General features: G+C 39.9%; 1 protein-coding gene across 1 annotated transcript in view; it reads right to left on the bottom strand.

Moving 5' to 3' along the window:
* enpp1 (ectonucleotide pyrophosphatase/phosphodiesterase 1) overlaps positions 1-10,798 on the bottom strand; it is a 37,891-nt gene extending 27,093 nt beyond the window's left edge. Inside the window, exons 1-3 of the mRNA XM_085432103.1 lie at positions 10,507-10,798; positions 5,661-5,730; positions 342-402 (exon numbers count right to left, since the gene is read on the bottom strand). Of these exons, the coding sequence (XP_085288229.1) occupies positions 342-402; positions 5,661-5,730; positions 10,507-10,635 (260 nt within the window). The 5' untranslated portion in view covers positions 10,636-10,798. The remainder of the gene's footprint in view (positions 1-341; positions 403-5,660; positions 5,731-10,506) is intronic.
* Between the last annotated feature and the right edge of the window lie 6,356 nt (positions 10,799-17,154).

Consider the following 17,154-nt stretch of genomic DNA (forward strand, 5'->3'; position numbering starts at 1 on the left):
ACTAGGAGAAAACAAGCCGTGATTCAGCTATTTACAAGATAAAAAATATGGACGTTAGCTGGGTAAGCAACCAGAGGGTGACAGAAAGGAAACTCTAGCCTGCTTTGTATGTTGATAATGTTTGCTAACAGTGAACAATGGTTTCTTCTCAGGGAAAATGTGGGTGATATGATTAAATAGTTCCACTTTCAGATCTGTGATATGTTACAACTTAGGATTCAGACAGAGGAGGACCAGAGCTGATGTAATCCAAAGGAGTCCAGGTGGAATTTGTGCATTCAATTTTATGAAAAGTAAATCTGTTTTCACATTGCTGAAGCCAAACAAAAGTATTATATTACCCAGAAGGACACTGTGGCTGACTGACTTCCTGAAAGGGCCCTTCCATCCAGACTTCCCCTCCTGTGAGAAAAGAACTGTGTTACTAAGGAAAATTGAGGTTTTCTATTTAATTTCAGCACACTTTTTGGGTTAAAGCAAATGTCAATAAATAATATATATTAACATGACACAGTGACCTTGGAAGGTAAGTTACTAGAACTGTTTTGACGACCACTTAGATCCTCAGTTTAAACTCTTACAGATTTTAAAACCTTTCATATAAATAACGGAATCTATGTTAAACCACAAAAGGACATCACCTGACAAGCTTTGAGGATATAATATGATCCCATTTGGTGGACAGCAACTAAAGCAATCTGTCAAGTTCACCCTTTAAATGGCACTGTTGAATAATTTGACTACCAGTGAAGAGGATGTGTAAGTGCAAAGTGACATTACTTTTTCATCCACATTTACAAGAAGACCGGAAGCATTTCGAGACAGAACACATGCTACGCTTTCATTTTGCCTCGGAGAAGATGAGATCACCATAGAAACAATCTTGGAAACAAAGAAGTGAAACATAACACGTTGTAACCTGATGTATCCACACATGCACTGAAACCCCTCCCCCCCAAAAAAAGGTCATTATTTCACTTTATCTGATAAGCGAAATATATACAATGATGTTTTTTTTTTTTTTTTTATATTCTTTATTTCTACAATATTACCTCATAAAGATGATTACAGGCATTAATTAACACAGTTTACAAGAGAAAAACGAAACAAAACGAGAAGAAAGACAGATAGAAAGAAAGAGAAAGAAAAAAAAAAAAGAAAAAAAAATTATATATATATATAAAATAAAAGGAGAAAGCTCTGTCGGGAGTAAACAATTAACTAAATTGGTGGTTTCAAGCTTTAAAGAGAAAATTCGGTTTATAGGTATTAACGTATTGGACCCACTTATCCCAGCACAGATGGAACCAGGCCATCCTGTCATTAACATGAGCTGTTACTTCCTCCATCCTATATATCTCTAACGTAATTTCCCACCATAATGACAAAGTCGGTATGTCTTGCGAGGACCATTTCTTTGTTATACATTTCTTACTTGCAACCAATAAAGCTCTTAACAGACATATGTCATTTTTAGACCAGTTCTGCGGTATACAGCCAAAAAAAATTGTCTTCATATCCTGAGGGAATGTACAGTTAAAAATGCCTTGTAATATACCATGAATGTCTTTCCAGTAAGTCCGTAGCACAGGACAGTCCCACATAATATGGGTGTGATGGGCTCCTTGGTATCCACAGTTTCGCCAGCACACGGGAGGATTCCCATCATAGTGAGCCTTTTGACATGGAGTGATAAAGAACCTTATCAGAGTTTTCCATCCGAACTCCCTCCAGCTTTTGGAGGAAGTACTCCTCCATTGCCATTCCCACATCTGAGTCCATTCTTCCCTAGAAATACACATCCCTCCCTCCTTTTCCCATAACATCTTCACATAATCAGTTGAGTGTGGAAGCTTATTCATAAAAAAATTGTACCAAAAAAAAATGAGTCTTGTGTCAACATCCCCACTGTACGCCTGTCTAAATAAAGTTACCAATTCCACGTTAGTATTTGACATCTGACCGATTGTTGTCTTTATATAGTGTCTTATTTGCAAGTATCGAAAAAAATCCTGTTTTTCTAGATTGTGTCTCTGTTTCAGCGTGTCAAAACTAATAAGGTTCCCATCCTTTATCAAACTATCATATGTAGATAACCCTTTAGCAGGCCAGCTTTTAAAACGTGAGTCCAATTTATTCGGGGCAAAGTCAGAATCATATGCATACCATTTGAATAAAGCCAAATCCTGTTCAAGTTTGAATTCTTTCACGACTTTTCTCCATATATTAAGTGTGCACGACACCCAGGGGTTATGAATCTTGTCAATATATTTTCGAATATTCGAGTCCATCAGGACAGCTTGTATTGGGGAGGAAAACATATTCTCCTCTATAGTCTTCCAGTGTGCTTGGTAGCTTGTATCACACCAATTAACCACCGTTTTCAACTGAGCAGCCCGATAATAATTTTTTAGTGATGGCAACCCCCATCCTCCCACCTTCTTATGTAATTGTAAAGTTTTAAAACAAACCCTCGGCCGCTTCCCCCCCCCCCCCCCCCATATAAACCGTGATATTATTTTATCCCATTCATTGAAACGACTTGGATCAATGGATATTGGTAGTGTTTGGAATAAATATAATATTCTTGGCAAGATGTTCATTTTAATAGATTCAACTCGTGAGTGTAAAGAAAGAAAGGGGATCATGTTCCATCGCCTAATATCACCCACTATTCTCCTTTGTAGAGAACCAAAATTCTCCTCAAATAGTTTAGTTAAATCCTTGGGAATAACAACTCCTAGATATTTCAATGATTGTGCTTGCCAATTCATTGGATATTGAACAACCATGTGAGCTGGGGGGTTGTAGTTATAGCTGAGAATTACAATGATGTTTTAAGAATGCATTAATTGGTTTGTTACATCAGGGAACTACATAACCTGTGAACACAACAGTACAGACTGCATTCAGTGCAACCTTTTTAGCCCTCAGCTGTTTCCTTACATAACAGGGCTTTCATGTTATCACAGTTTCACTTCATGTCTGTCGTGTTGGATAATGACACCAGTCAGGAAAAAGACTCCTGGTTTGAATCTTGCTGTTGGCTGTTTAAGTGTTCTGCAGGAGCCTGCATGGGTTTCCACCAACTGATCGAAGTCATGCATGTTAATTTGATTTTAAATGGGCTGTAGGATGGGAATGTAAGACTGTTTTCCTCTCTGTGTTAGCCTTGTGACAGACTGGTGACGGCGTTTATCCCGTCTCGTTATCCTCAATTCATGGTTATTATGACACCCCAGAAGAAATGAGCCTAATTTTCATTAGAGCTCTTATTGTGCCTACTTGATGCATTTACTAATGAGAGGGTCTGTATCAAAGACACACAACTATTAGGTTATTCTTTTGATGGGTGGATTTGGGTTTTACATATTTTTACATGTTCCATTTGTTGCTGTTCTTTTAACTCTCTCAAGCCTAACCTGTCGCTGGCATCAGACAGGTGTTTTGTAATCCTCTTTTCAATATCTGCAACTCCCGTAACTCCTGAACCATTTGCTTGATTGAAATAATTGCAACGGTTCCTGAAAACAGCGACTCTGCGCTTTTCAGTGATATTAGGGTTATTACGGTAATCCCAGGCACGGTGTCTTAGCAGCTCCGTGAAGAGGAAGGTTGGTCCTCCCAAAACAACAAAAAACACAAAGGAAAAAAGCCGTCACTTGCTCTTTCTGCTGTGAGAGAGGCTAATACAATACTGTTGTTTATGCATCAGTAATATATGATTATCTAAGAGAGAGCTGCAAGAACAGCACTTCCTTCCTGTATAAGTGCTGCTTCCTGGAGCTGTTAGAAAACAAAAGCAGCACTTAGTTTGGGAAAGACAATAGACAGTAAAACAATCATAACATTTATTCTAGTTGTTGTAATCAAATGCGAACTGAGAATATGCCCTCAAATGTTGTAACGGTCTGCACAGGTTGATAAGAAACCTTCCTTACTCAAGGACTTTCCCACAGGCAAGGCATCACCAAGCAGGATATTTTGGGTCACCTCTTTAACCTTTTAAACATCTGCCTTCCTTATGCATCCATCAAGTCTCCTGCTGTACTGACAGGGCATACGACAGAGGGAGCCTTAGCACATGGGTGAAAAATCCTCTCCTCGCTGCGTCGGGGCCAGCTATGTGGTTTGGACTTAACACGGGGATGCTCTGTCTCAGGAGACGGCTTTCTATGGTGAGTAATCGACAAGTAATCGAAAGGTTTTATGTTAACTGAGGAGAAAATAGAGTGCAAGTTAAAGGGAAATGCCACAGGAGAGAGAGGACCCCACCCAGGCTGGGGACTGCTGCCCACAGTCATCGCCGCTGCCCCCTAAATTGGAGGAGCGTTTTGGCATGGTGGTTTTCAACAAAGAGCGTACTGACACTGCTGCCCACGTCTAACTGGGGCGAATCTATAGCTGCAGAAAACATTCCTCTGTCACTTAAGAGGGTATTTACGACTTGTTTTGCAACCATGGACAGAAAAAACTAGCCTGCACCACCCTGACAAAAACATACGCTCAACCTATGCGGCGTCTTGGGGGTTAACTTTCACCTCTCTGTCTCTCTTTTGCTGCCTGGTTGGTAACTTTATCCTTCTCTACTGCTCCTCTAAATACTTCAAGTCTCAAGTTTCTGGAGGATCTGCAGCGGGATGTTAGGTGCTATACACAAGAGTGTGGAGCCTTGATTGTTATTTTACCAAGTGACAACCGCACCAAATGAGTTCTCGCTGAATAAATGCCAGAAATGTAACCTGAGATAATCTGTCTCACGCTCTTGTAGCCAAAGCACTCTATTCACTGTCCATGAGGAGTGAAAACCATGACTTAGACAAAGCTCAGACAGAAAATGTATTAATGTGGTACTACACAGATTTACATGTGAGTGAAAGAAAAAGCAGGTCAGCACTTTGACAGCTGCATTTCGAAGGTCAACTCTGAGAATTCATTAGGAAAAGCAATTGAAATCCTCGTGAATACAGGGCGCTGAGGTCTGTATTGACATTCTTCACATTTCCAACACCAGCACTTCACAGACTATATATCTACTAAAGTAAAATTCAAAGATATCCTGCAGTAACAGACTTATGCGGATTGTTGTTTTGTTTCCTGCGCAGAAGGATGCACATGTGTGTTGCAGTGACACGAAGTCCCGCTAATATTTTCATCTTGTACCACTTATTGACAGCTGCAGCAGCAATATGTCTGGATATGCACCAACCAAAGGAAGAGGGACTGCAAGCAATCAAACGTGGCAGTGAAGAAATGTAGCTTTTCTTAAAACTGTTTTTGCTGTTTTGAGGAAGAAGATACACTTAACTTGTTTATTAAACCACAAGAACATGCATAAAGCTGTTTGATGAGAAACAGGGGTGTTAAATAAATAAATTCTATTAGTACTATGGAATATAGCCAGTCCCAGGCTCACTTGGCGCAATCCAAGGTGACCAGGCCAACATTATACCAGAGGCAAAACAGTTTCTTTAAAATTAAAATGTAATCCAAGCTGAATGAAAAATATGCTATAAATGAAGCACAAATCATGAAGGGGGAAGAGGGATGGGGGAGGGGGATTGGGGACTTTTCCAACAGCCATTGGGCAAGAATTATGAAAATGAGGAGGTGAAATGTACATTAATTTAATGCTGGTTAATTAAAACAGTCAATCTTACCTGATCCTTTCTCCTTTCTCAGAAAAATCACCACAGCCAGGATAACCACCAGTAAACACAGCAGCAGAACCTATAACCCAGAAGATAAAATGGCAAGATGTTTGTTAAAGCTGTTAGAGATAGCAGCCACTAATTTCACATTGTTTATTTTGAACTATTTGAACTTTGAGAAAAGAAAAGGGTTCAAGCACTACAAAATCTCGTCTCTCTCAAGAGAAGACACAAATTAACAAAACTAAATCACGTCCACACTCAAAGCTTCAGCTCTAGAGAGAGCAGTGTTGGCTGTTGTACAGCAAGTATTAGATGGGATCCTCTTCACCTAATGACTAAATCATGCTGTTATTTTGCCTCTTAGCATCACTAACACGAGGCTGACATTACAGGCTCTTAAAATAATATTAATGGACCGATCATGAATAAATTTGTTGTATCCACAGTTCGCAGAGGAACCCAGCTGACTCGCATGATCCTCTTAAATTTCCAAGTTTTCTTTTCAAAAAATGTGATGCAGCTGCAGATGCAGACTGAGAATCACAAAAACAGCCAAGCTACGAGACGGTCAAGAACAAACGGGCTCAGTGTTTCTCTGTACTTCACTGTCTTCAATTCCGTTTAAAAACTGTGTCTGGAAAAAATTATTTTATTGAATCGTTTATTTACACTTTACGCACCAGAGACAGCATGCTATTTTTCCCCAGATCCTCGTCCAACAGGGGGAAAACCCCTGATCGGATTACAACTCTGTGTGCATTGTTACTAAACTACAATCATGTAAAAAAAAGAAAAGAAAAAAAGAAAAAACATACAGAGTTTGACGTCTCCAAGTTAAAATAAAAATGTACATGTCTTATGCAACTTTGTTACTTTTTTACTGTTAAGAATTGGCATTTGGGACCTGTTGAATTACACTAGGGTGGCAAACACTACTCGATCACCATGCTATTGTTTTCTGTATACTTCTAATTATGCTTACATTAGCTTTTAGCTCAAAGCCCTACTCCATTACTGCAGCTGAAGAGGTTTAGATACGTTGCTTTATTCAGTTATCCTTCTACCGTCCACCGAGACTTCCATCTGTATCCTCACAGGCTCAACTGTTGATTTTAACAATTTCCACACCATCTCCATCTGTCTATATATTAGTCTCAGCTCTCTGCTGTTGGAAGTAGTGATCCAGAATTGTTTTTGTTTGTTTTTTTAAAAATCACAACCTTTCTGCCCCAGGACAGCAGCTCCCTGGGGGCGAGTGGTTTGTAATTAGATGGGTGTTTCAAAGATTACTTTACTTAGAAATGACAGTGTTTACCAGGGTTATCACGGATGCTGATTTTGAACCGTCTGCAATGCCCCAAACCAGGCCAGTTACTCATTATGGCATTACAAATCTTCATTTTAAATGTGTCGCCAGATTTTAATATTTATTATTCTGGTAAAATTGTGCCTTGCAATCACAGTTTTTAAAGAGTATAATATGTAAGTGCGTTATGGCTCATCTCCTTTTATTCCTATGACCATCTTATCACCTCTCTGCTGGGAACGCAGCTGCAAATATTTCCTTAGCACAACACAAGTCATAGTTTAAAGCAAGTCTCTTGTTCTCTGGTGTCACTTTTTGCTGGCACAAAGAGTCTAATTTCCTCTCAGAACTGATACGTTTTTAATCTTTTCACACTGTTTCTGTAGTCTATTACTTTTAACTGAAAGGGGGAAAAAGCTAAACTAAAAAGTTCAAAAAAACAGGCTTAAAGTGGAAAAACATAAATTCTTCCTGGAGGAAAGATTTTACAGAGGATTTACAGTTTAAACAAACAAATCCTCAAGCCAAAACTAGTCCGATCCTCCCAAGCTAGAAAGCTACAGCAGTACAGCAGGAGTAATCTACTTAGTGTGATTCACAAGAGCTGGAATTCCTATACAGGTATGAAAACGCACTGCTGTATTTGGTGTCTGGGTACGTGCACTTATTTTCCCCAGCTATAGGTGAAAAAAACTGTAAACTTGGATGGGCTTCACAGAAATGCTTAAAGACGGGGTCTCTGTGGGTTGTGAAAGTAAACAGACTGTCTGGTGGAAACCTACTGGGCTGCCTGAAACACGCTTTAATATTTATTCAGACCCCCCACCATGACCACCACTCATTTTCCATTGTCTACAAGAGAATGATGTAAAGGTTCTGAAATTAAACTACAGATGAAAGTCATCTTCGAAGTGGACATCAAAAAAAGGCTATCCAAAGACACAAAAACTCTTTCTAGGGAAGTGTCATTCTAGTTCAGGGGTGGACTTAGACACAAAAGCTAAGGGCTACACATCAAACTGCCATCATGTGTGGCCTTATGACATGCACAAAGCTGAAAGATATGGTAGATATGACAAGCTGCTCTCGCATAAGCCTGGATCCTTGATCCAAAAAAAAAAAACAACAACTCTGCTACTTTTCTGTGTTAATCAGGTGCACAACTGCACAACTGAAGCAATCTAGCTTCTCAGGCAGCAGGGCAAAAGAGGAACTACCATAGAAAAAACAGTTTAAGGTGGGTGGAGTTTGAACAGATCTATCTGGTGAAGGAGTGGTAGACATTCACTTTATTATTCATTGTCATAAAGTGTTAGTGGGTACTCAAGATTGAGCTTTTACTTATTTTTGAGTTATTTTGGGGTTTTAAGACATTAGGGATGTATTGCAAAGTAGTTACTGCACCATTTTCTGGTAAACCCATTGAACTAAAGCTTACAATCTGCACTTAAAACACATCTTGATTGGTTTAATTTAAAATCCACTGTGGTAGTGTACAGAGGCGAAACTACAAAGTCATGCTATTGTCCGAATTCTCGTGGACCTTAAAAATGAGACCTTGTGTGTGTCTAATTGGTACAAAGCAGACAGCATCTGGTTATTGTGGTGTCGAGCTGAAGGTCGCAAGTGAATAGCTGAAAGGATGCGCACATTCTCAAATGACTTCTTTGACATGCAGTTTATGCCTCAGTGATGAAGGAGATCACGAACATTCCAGACATGTTTAACTTTCCACTTCCAACTTAAAAAAAATCACAATTTATTTCACTATATTACAGCAAGAAACATGTTTTTCTGATATGACTATGACCGCAGCAATATAAAACAAGTCCATAAAACATAACGGTATTTTTCTTTACAATTGCTTCACTTATATTTTTTTCTGTAAAGACTGAAACACACTCCAGATTTAGCCTCCACAAAGACTAAGTGTGGTTAGTTTCAATGCCCCGAGGAGCTGTGAACAATAAAAGCTGCTGTTGTTTTCTGAGACGTTCCTTCTGTGATAAAAATACTGTTCTGGGGAAAACAAAGAACAGACCCAGCAGATTAAAATGTCCATTCCTGCCAGTGATGGAGATAGCCAAGTATTGCGTCAAAGTTCGCACAGCCTGTCTTTTGGTCGACATATTTTTAAACCTTTAAGTTATTATTTTTCAGATTTAGACTAATAATTCAATATACATATTTACCAATGCTACATTATTACAGATTACACCTTAAAGCGCTACCAAAGTTTTGATCTACTGGCCCAGATGTGGGGATGTTACTGGACACTGAAGATTATTGATCAAGTCAGAATCTTAAAATTAACAATGTGTTTTGTAAGAGAGTCCAGGGTCAAGATGGGCCGGTTTAAATGAGTCTGTTCTTGATGGTAGCACAAGAAGAACAGGCCAAGCCGTGACAAACGTCCACATCCACCTTCTTTCACTGTTTAATTCAGGTTCTTGGGCGGGGTGCTGGAGCCTACCACACATTTCATAAAAGTTAGAGGTATGTTACACTTTGCACAGATAGCTAGTTTATCTCAGGAACTGCCAATCAACCCAACACACATCTTCATCAGTGCTGACTATCACAGCACTGTGCCTGTCTGTTTGTTGAACAGTCTTGCATTAGAGTAAAACAAATATTGCTCAATTATGTGAGAAACTAATTGCCCAATTAGTCAACGTTATAAATAATTATAGTTATAAACAACTTCAGCTACTACATGTGCCTCTGCACGTTAACATCTAGAACCACTAAAACTACATCAAAACAAAGCGCTGGCAGGATGACTCATTTTCCAGCTGCCTGAATACACCCAGTATTTTGCTGAAACGACACTTTGGATCAGAGTCAACGTTGTGGGGTCAGAGCTCCACCCAGCCCTGCTTCACACTAACAACTGCAGGTCTTGTCCACCTGCAGAGAGCCTGCTGGCCTGTGTCTGTTTGCAGTGGAGTGAAAACATTTAGTTTCCACGTTCACGCTGGCAACACTGACAGTCTCGTCTGTGTGGCAGCTGTGAATTAATGACAGTGTGAGTAAACAGTGCAGAAATGCTGACCCGAGGATGTGGTTTTTGATCCCTGACGATGGTTCTCTTCCCCTAGTTAAACATCACACAGTGCCAGTTGGGTTAACTGTCTAATGTTTGACAAAAATTATACATTAAAAAAAAAAAAGGACTACTCAACAGGGCCCAAAATGACGCCTTCAAATGTTTTTTAAACCCCAGAATCCAGTTTGCAATTATGAGACAAAAGAAAAAAGATGGACATCTCTTCATTTCAAACAGGGACAGATGATTTTTTCCCCCCAGTATTTCTTCTAGAGGACAAAAGACAGCAGCTACTTATTAATCAATAATATCATCTATAATAATAGTGTCCCTGACACTTTAAGGGCTTCCCAATTTAAAAGTCACATTTAAGACCATGCAGTAATATGAGTGGCAGGAGCTCAGACAAATACATTAACTATAATGTGTGACTTTCACACAGCGAAGTCAATCGCTCAAAGTTGCCCTCCATGCTGCCAAAGTGCAACTGAACATACCCCAATAATGATTTTACGGCGGGTACTCCTTTTATTCTCATTCATGCTCCTCTGACTCTCCACCTCTCGTGTCCCAAATAAAGACGCTGCCTGTTCCGCCGACCCGTCCTCTCCTTTGGTCACTTCCATGCTGCTAAGCGCAAAAAAACAAAAACAAAAAAAGGACGCCTGCCAGTGCTTTCCAGGTTGAACTGAGTAGCAGGATGGGATGCAGCTCTGAGGAATATATAGAGGGGAAATGCCCGCCTTTCTGACGTCTTCAAGTTTTTGCAAAGTGGCTACATGTGTTAGATCTAAGGGAGGAGGAGGATCCAAGACTAATAAAAGCAGAGCAGAAAGCAGAAACTCCCCCTTATTCTGACTTATTTTCCTCTAATGTGGCGATGAAATAGTACTTTACCCACTTTAAAGCCAATCAGAGTCACTTTAAAAGAAAATAAAACCCAGACACATTCAGAATACGCATGCCTCAGACCTATTATCACGTCTAATTTCTTTGATTTAGGACATTGACTCGAAATAAAAAGCAAACACAGATACAGTAATTACGGACTTTCTATGAAAATCCATTATAAGGTCGTGGAGCTGCCACCATCTTGTGGCCAGACTTAAGTGGTGCATTAGGTTCCAGTTCGAGGGTTGCGTCCCATGCAAATATTTAAATTAATTTTTTAAAAAACCCAGTTCAACACATTTTCCTTTCCTTAAATAAGAATCTAAGGCTTTTGGCTTGACTATAGTCTTATTTAATTTCACTTACCGTTGGCAAATTTGAGCTTGGCGTTAGTGACTGCTTGCTAAAAATTATCCACTGAAGGAGAAATAAGCCACTAGAGGGCGCTGCTCCACCTCTTCTATTCTTTCTTCTATTCAAAAATAATTTGGTCAACAAAAAGAAATAACAGCCGATTACAAAAGATATTCGGCCTCATATGAAAACATAAATAAAATTTGTATTTTAATAAATTGTAGTCCTGCTAGAAAAAGGTTTGCATGTAGCATAACAGCATTAAACTCCTTTAATATAAACCTCAGGCAACCAGAGCTATTTTCAGAGTTCCTTCCATGAGCTCTGTAAGCTCTACTTGGCTGGTTTAGAAGCGATGTATGGTAAATGGCCTGTATTTGTATAGCGCTTTACGTAGTCCCTATGGACCCCAAAGCGCTTTACACTACATTCAGTCATTCACCCATTTGGACACACATTCACACACTGGTGATGACAAGCTACGTTGTAGCCACAGCTGCCCTGGGGCGCACTGACAGAGGCGAGGCGACCTGTCTCTGAAAGGTACCTGGTGTTCATCCGCCCCATATGCCCACCCCTATGAAAAAATTCTGGAGACACCATTGCATACAGATCAGTCTTATGAAGTATTTGGGTTTTTCTGGCAAAAAGTATTTGCCAGAAAAAAATATTACAATGGAAAATATTACAATGTAGTAATTAGACATGGAAAATTGTAATAAAAGTAATAAAATAGTGACAATTTCAGAGTTTTTCCAGCCTTTCCTGTTGAAAATTTCATACACTGTGTGACCTGGACTTTACCTATACAATATTTACAATAACATCTTTAAGAGCAGTTGTCACATTGGGCAAATACTGATATTAGTCAGTGAATGACACTTAACATTCATAAATAGTGCTGCTTTTCGCTTCCTATCTTGCCAGAGAGAGTCATAATAATGCACACCCTCTTATGTGTGCATTAAAGCTATCTTAGCTTCACACATTCTTCTTGTTCTTCTTCAAAAATATACTAAGGTCTTCTTTTCAAGTGCCTCTTAAGCCGAGCTGTTTTGCAGCTTGGACTTATCGGCCATCTTTGGTGCTTAATGGTGTTTATTAAATAAGCTAATCCTGCCAGAAGTTTTGTAGATCCCATCAAAACATTTCATACCAGCAATTAGCAGAGGCTGTTAAAAGTAAAGCATATACAACTGGTCAAAGTGTGAGTGCAGCCTTTGGAAAATCCAAATAAAACTTTGTATATTATGTTGCTGTATCACACACTAACTTTTGACCATTCTGACCTAATGAAAATTTAATTTGGATCACCCCATTGCCCATTTAAAGTGTCAGGTGCAGTATTAACTGATGTCGATTCTTAGTATCCTCACTGCGATTTGCTTCTACTCTAACTAAATACAATTTAAATGATTTAACAGTAACACAAAAGCATGTTTTTGTTTGCAGGAAGCACTTAAATTCACATTCTCTAACTTTGAATTGATTGTTATGGGCACTTGCAGTTTATGCATATATATCCAAGCACACTACTCTGTGGTATTAAAGCATCCACTATATGGTGCTGTTGCAACACTTTCACAGTTATAATACATTTGGTGTTTGGTGGTAGAGCTGTTTTCCTGTCACTATATGCAGTCATATAATATGGTTTCTTTCACATCCAGCTGTGTCCAGTTGTATGATCATTTTTTATCACATGTGGCTGGTGCCCCTGACCTCTGACCCCTGTGCTGTCTTGTACTCATAAACAGCCCAGGGCTACATGTTCTCACTGTCTGTTTAGTTTTGTCTCCCAGTGTGTGTTTGCATGTGTGTGTGTGCGTTAGCTCCATAAGCCTGAGTTTGTTTTTCATTGTAAGCTATAGGGCTGTGCATGCATGCCCGAATGTGTGTTTCATGTTGTTGTTACAGTGACTGTTTCTGTGTGTGTGTTCTGCTCAGTGAGCTGCGTGTCTCTCAGCTGTGTCTCCCTACAGCTGCCCCTGACTCAGCTGGATATTACAACATGACCTTTAATACTGACCTACACATTTGGCACTTAATGTCTACACGATTCTGGCCTAATGCTCAGACTGACAAAATAATCCAAGTAAACCCTTTTGTTGTGCACTTTGAGCTGCAAAGTATTTGTCATGGTAATCATGGCAGCAACCCAGAACATTTAGACATGTAGACATGATCAAAACTGAACTCAAATGGCTTCCACAAAGATCTGAATCCAATAGAGCACCTTTGGGATGTGGTGGAAGAAGAGATTCCCATCACGGATGTGCAGCTGACAAATCTGCAGCAGCTGTGTGACGCTATCATGTCAGTGGGGACAAAAACCTCTGGAATGTTCCCAACACCTTGGTGAGTCCATGCCATGAAGACTTAAAGTAGTTGGAGAGGCCGCAGAGTGCACAAGGAACTTTGTCTTTAATGAAAGAAGGAAACAATAGTGTATGAAAGTTTAAAGATGTAAACCTTTTTAAGGGAACCTCTTGAAAGCAAAAGGATGCTTGGCTAGCCATCATCAAAAGGAATTTTGTAATAAAACAAGAAGAGTTTGACTTATGTTTTGCTTTTCAGTTGGTGGAACCCAGAGACCAAATAGTGGGCCTGGGCACTTAAAAGGTTGCAGAAAAACTTTGTAAAGGTGTTCAATAATGACCAATAATGACATCCATCCATCCATCCATCTTCTTCCACTTATCTGAGGCTGGGTGTCGGGGGCAGCAACCTAAGCAGAGAAGCCCAGACCTCCCTCTTCCCAGCCACCTCCTCCAGCTTCTCTGGGGGAACACCAAGGCGTTTCCAGGCCAGCTGAGAGATATAATCTCTCCAGTGTGTCCTGGGTCTGCCCTGGAGCCTCCTCCCCGTGGGACATGCCCAGAACACCTCACCCAGGAGGCGGCCAAGGAGCATCGTTGTCAGATGCCTGAACCACCTCAACTGGCTCCTTTCAATGTGGAGGAGCAGCGGCTCTACTCTGAGCCCCTCCTGGATGGCTGAACTTCTCACCCTGTCTCTAAGGTAGAGGCGTTAGCTTACAACGCCAACTGTCTGCCATCTATAATCCAGTTTTGAGATCCCTTTCCAGACGCCTTAACGTCCACTCACATCCTGGGCCATTTGACCTCAATAAATCACATCATAGGGTGGGGCTAGGTTTCACTGTGGGTTCACCTGAAACCTTGGCTGATTGTGACCCACACCCATTTTCTTTGCTTTCCAAGCTCCCTAGACTACGATGACCTGGATGACTGAGAACCTTCACAGACAGTTAGCAGAGTGCTTTGACAGATAAGCAAGCGGCAGATACACAGTGGGTGAATTAACATAGGAAGCAAAACATCAAGTATAGAAGTAAAGAAGACACTCAAAGAAACAATAAAAAGACAGTAAAGACTTTCCTGTTAACAATTCTTTTGCTATTTAAACATACTATATGTACATTCAGAAAATTAAACCTTTCATTCATGTGCAACAGATTGCAGCAACAACTATTTTTGCAATCACATCGCTGAAGCAATCTGCAGCACTGAGAGCAGAGAGGAGAAGCAGAGAGGAGATGAACCCAGATAAAGCCTCGATTTATAAATAAAACACTGTGAAAGCAGCAGTTGGTGCAGTAGGTTAAAGAATTCATCAGCTGACAGTTATAAGCACATCTCCCGCCCTGAGATTTACTGCACTTGATTTATTCCTTCAACTTTGCACAATCCTCAACCAATATTGAAGTCTTCTGTCTTCACAGGCATGTGTGTCACCAACTACCTGTCAGCATTCACAGCGGAGCGCCTATGCTTTCAGTCTGAGGCCTGCTTTTGTTGATGCCCTGAAATAATGAGCACCTTTCAGAAACGTTGATATACACTTACCCACAACTGGAACACGTTGCCCACCTGGAACATGTTGACATATTTTTGGTTTTAACTGAGTTGTGATGTAAGGACAGACAGCATGTGACACTACAACATAAAACATGAGGTTGAACATTAGCAGTTTGCTTTAGCTTCACCATGTTTGTAAGATTAGAACAAATCTGAGTTATATAAGCACACTTTATTGAGTTACTGGGATCAGAAAAGGGCGAGAATAAGGTTATACACACCTACTGCACATCAGTCTGCATTATGAACATGGTGGAGGTGTGAAAGCTGGTGCAAACAGGTTTTAGTTGGATAGCTTTAACTTTTTTGAGTTTCACTTTTTCCAAATGATGCTACAAATCTGCTGAGGTTGGATGTGACACTTTAAAAAGCTTTGAAGTTGCTGTCATATTTGCTCAAGTTTTTTTTAATGTGACTAAAAGAAAAGCAGATTTTTTTTTCTTAATTCAGCACTAATGGTAGTGCTGATTTGTTCCAAGGCTCTGAAAGCTTATGTAGAGCTGCTAACATTGCTCTTGATCTTGTTATTCTTCCATGTTTCAGTTTTATGCATTAAAAATCCATCCATCAATCTGTGAAATGCTCATCCAGTTACAGTACATAGTACATAGTTAGAGTACCCTGCTTAGACCCTGGACTCTGCCTAACCTGCAATAGAAGTGCCACTTACATTCAAACCAGCAGACAGTTTAGAATCACCAACGAACCCAACGTGTATTTTTAGACTGTGGGAGGAAGTGGGAGCACCCAGAGAGAACTCATGGTAGCACACGGAGAATATGTAAACTTAGCACAAATAGACCCATGGCTGGCCCGAGGATTCAAACCAAGGACTTTCTTGCTGTGCATTAGTAAAGTTTACTTTTGTAGTTCTGCATCAAAAACTACAAATAACAGTGAAGCACAGAGGGTAGAATAAGCACAAATACTGCCCATGAGAAGGGACGTCCCCCAAGTTTAAGGCACACATGGGAACAACACACATAATCTGCACATTTCCTCGGGGTTAAACAAGAATGCTTTCCCTGTGGAAGACCAGCGCTAGTACAAGATGTTCTGTGTTCGTCTTACGTAGCTTTGTGTTTCAAAATGTGTGCATTTTCACAGGTGCGTCTCTGATTGTTTGAGACAGCGTAAAACCAGAAAAAGACATCTTCCAGTGAGGAAAAAATCTCATGAGGTTAATGTCAGATGAGCTTTCTGTCATAGACTGAATATATTTTGGGAAATGAACCCCTGCACAGAGAGAACAGCGGGGAAAGAAATGTACTCTGCACAAAGTGACAGTTTGGGACATATATTAGCAGACCGTGGTGTGCATATGTCTCTCCACATATAAATGTGTCTGTGGAGGTATTATGGTCAAGGGCTGCAGCTGCAGCCCTTTTTTGCCCAGGATGAAATTCTATCATGTGGCCTGCCAACTCTACTCAAAGGTAACATGTAATCTTTTTTTTCTTTCTTTTTTTTACACTTTCTGCAAGCAATAGTCAGTGTTCTTGTCTTTTGATCTTGGGTAAAGTTTTTTCCAATCCAGTCCATTAGATGGCTTTGGAAAATGTGAATGAAGACATAAATTTCTGACTTTTGACTGCAATTTAACAGGTTTTAGAGCTTTTACTACTGATAAAAATCTCCCCCATGGCCATTCACAGTACAAAGTATTTAAATGACAAATTTCTTTAATTTTTACACACATGGTACAGTTTAAGATCAAAGAGTCCTACTGACAAGTTTCTTTTGTTTATTAGAGCACCCTTTTTTTTATCATGTAGAAAAACTAAGATTTACTGTTGACTTTGTGCTTTTTGTCTTATATTAAGATATTTCATTGATTAAATGTGTAGTTAAACCTTCTTACACTGACAGAAATTTGAGTTTTACCAGTCCAGCCTACATAAGATCAAAGTCAACAATAAGTAATATGCAAGTAATCCACGTAGTTCAAGAATTCAAGTTTGAGGCTCCGTTTAAGGCAGTTTTTCCTGGGAGAGTAATATCCAAGCACATGACTTCTGG

This window comes from Copadichromis virginalis, linkage group LG15 (assembly GCF_057382275.1).
Source record: "Copadichromis virginalis isolate Kocher_CV1m ecotype Utaka linkage group LG15, C_Virginalis_male_GT1.1, whole genome shotgun sequence".
In the NCBI taxonomy this organism is placed as follows: Eukaryota; Metazoa; Chordata; class Actinopteri; order Cichliformes; family Cichlidae; genus Copadichromis; species Copadichromis virginalis.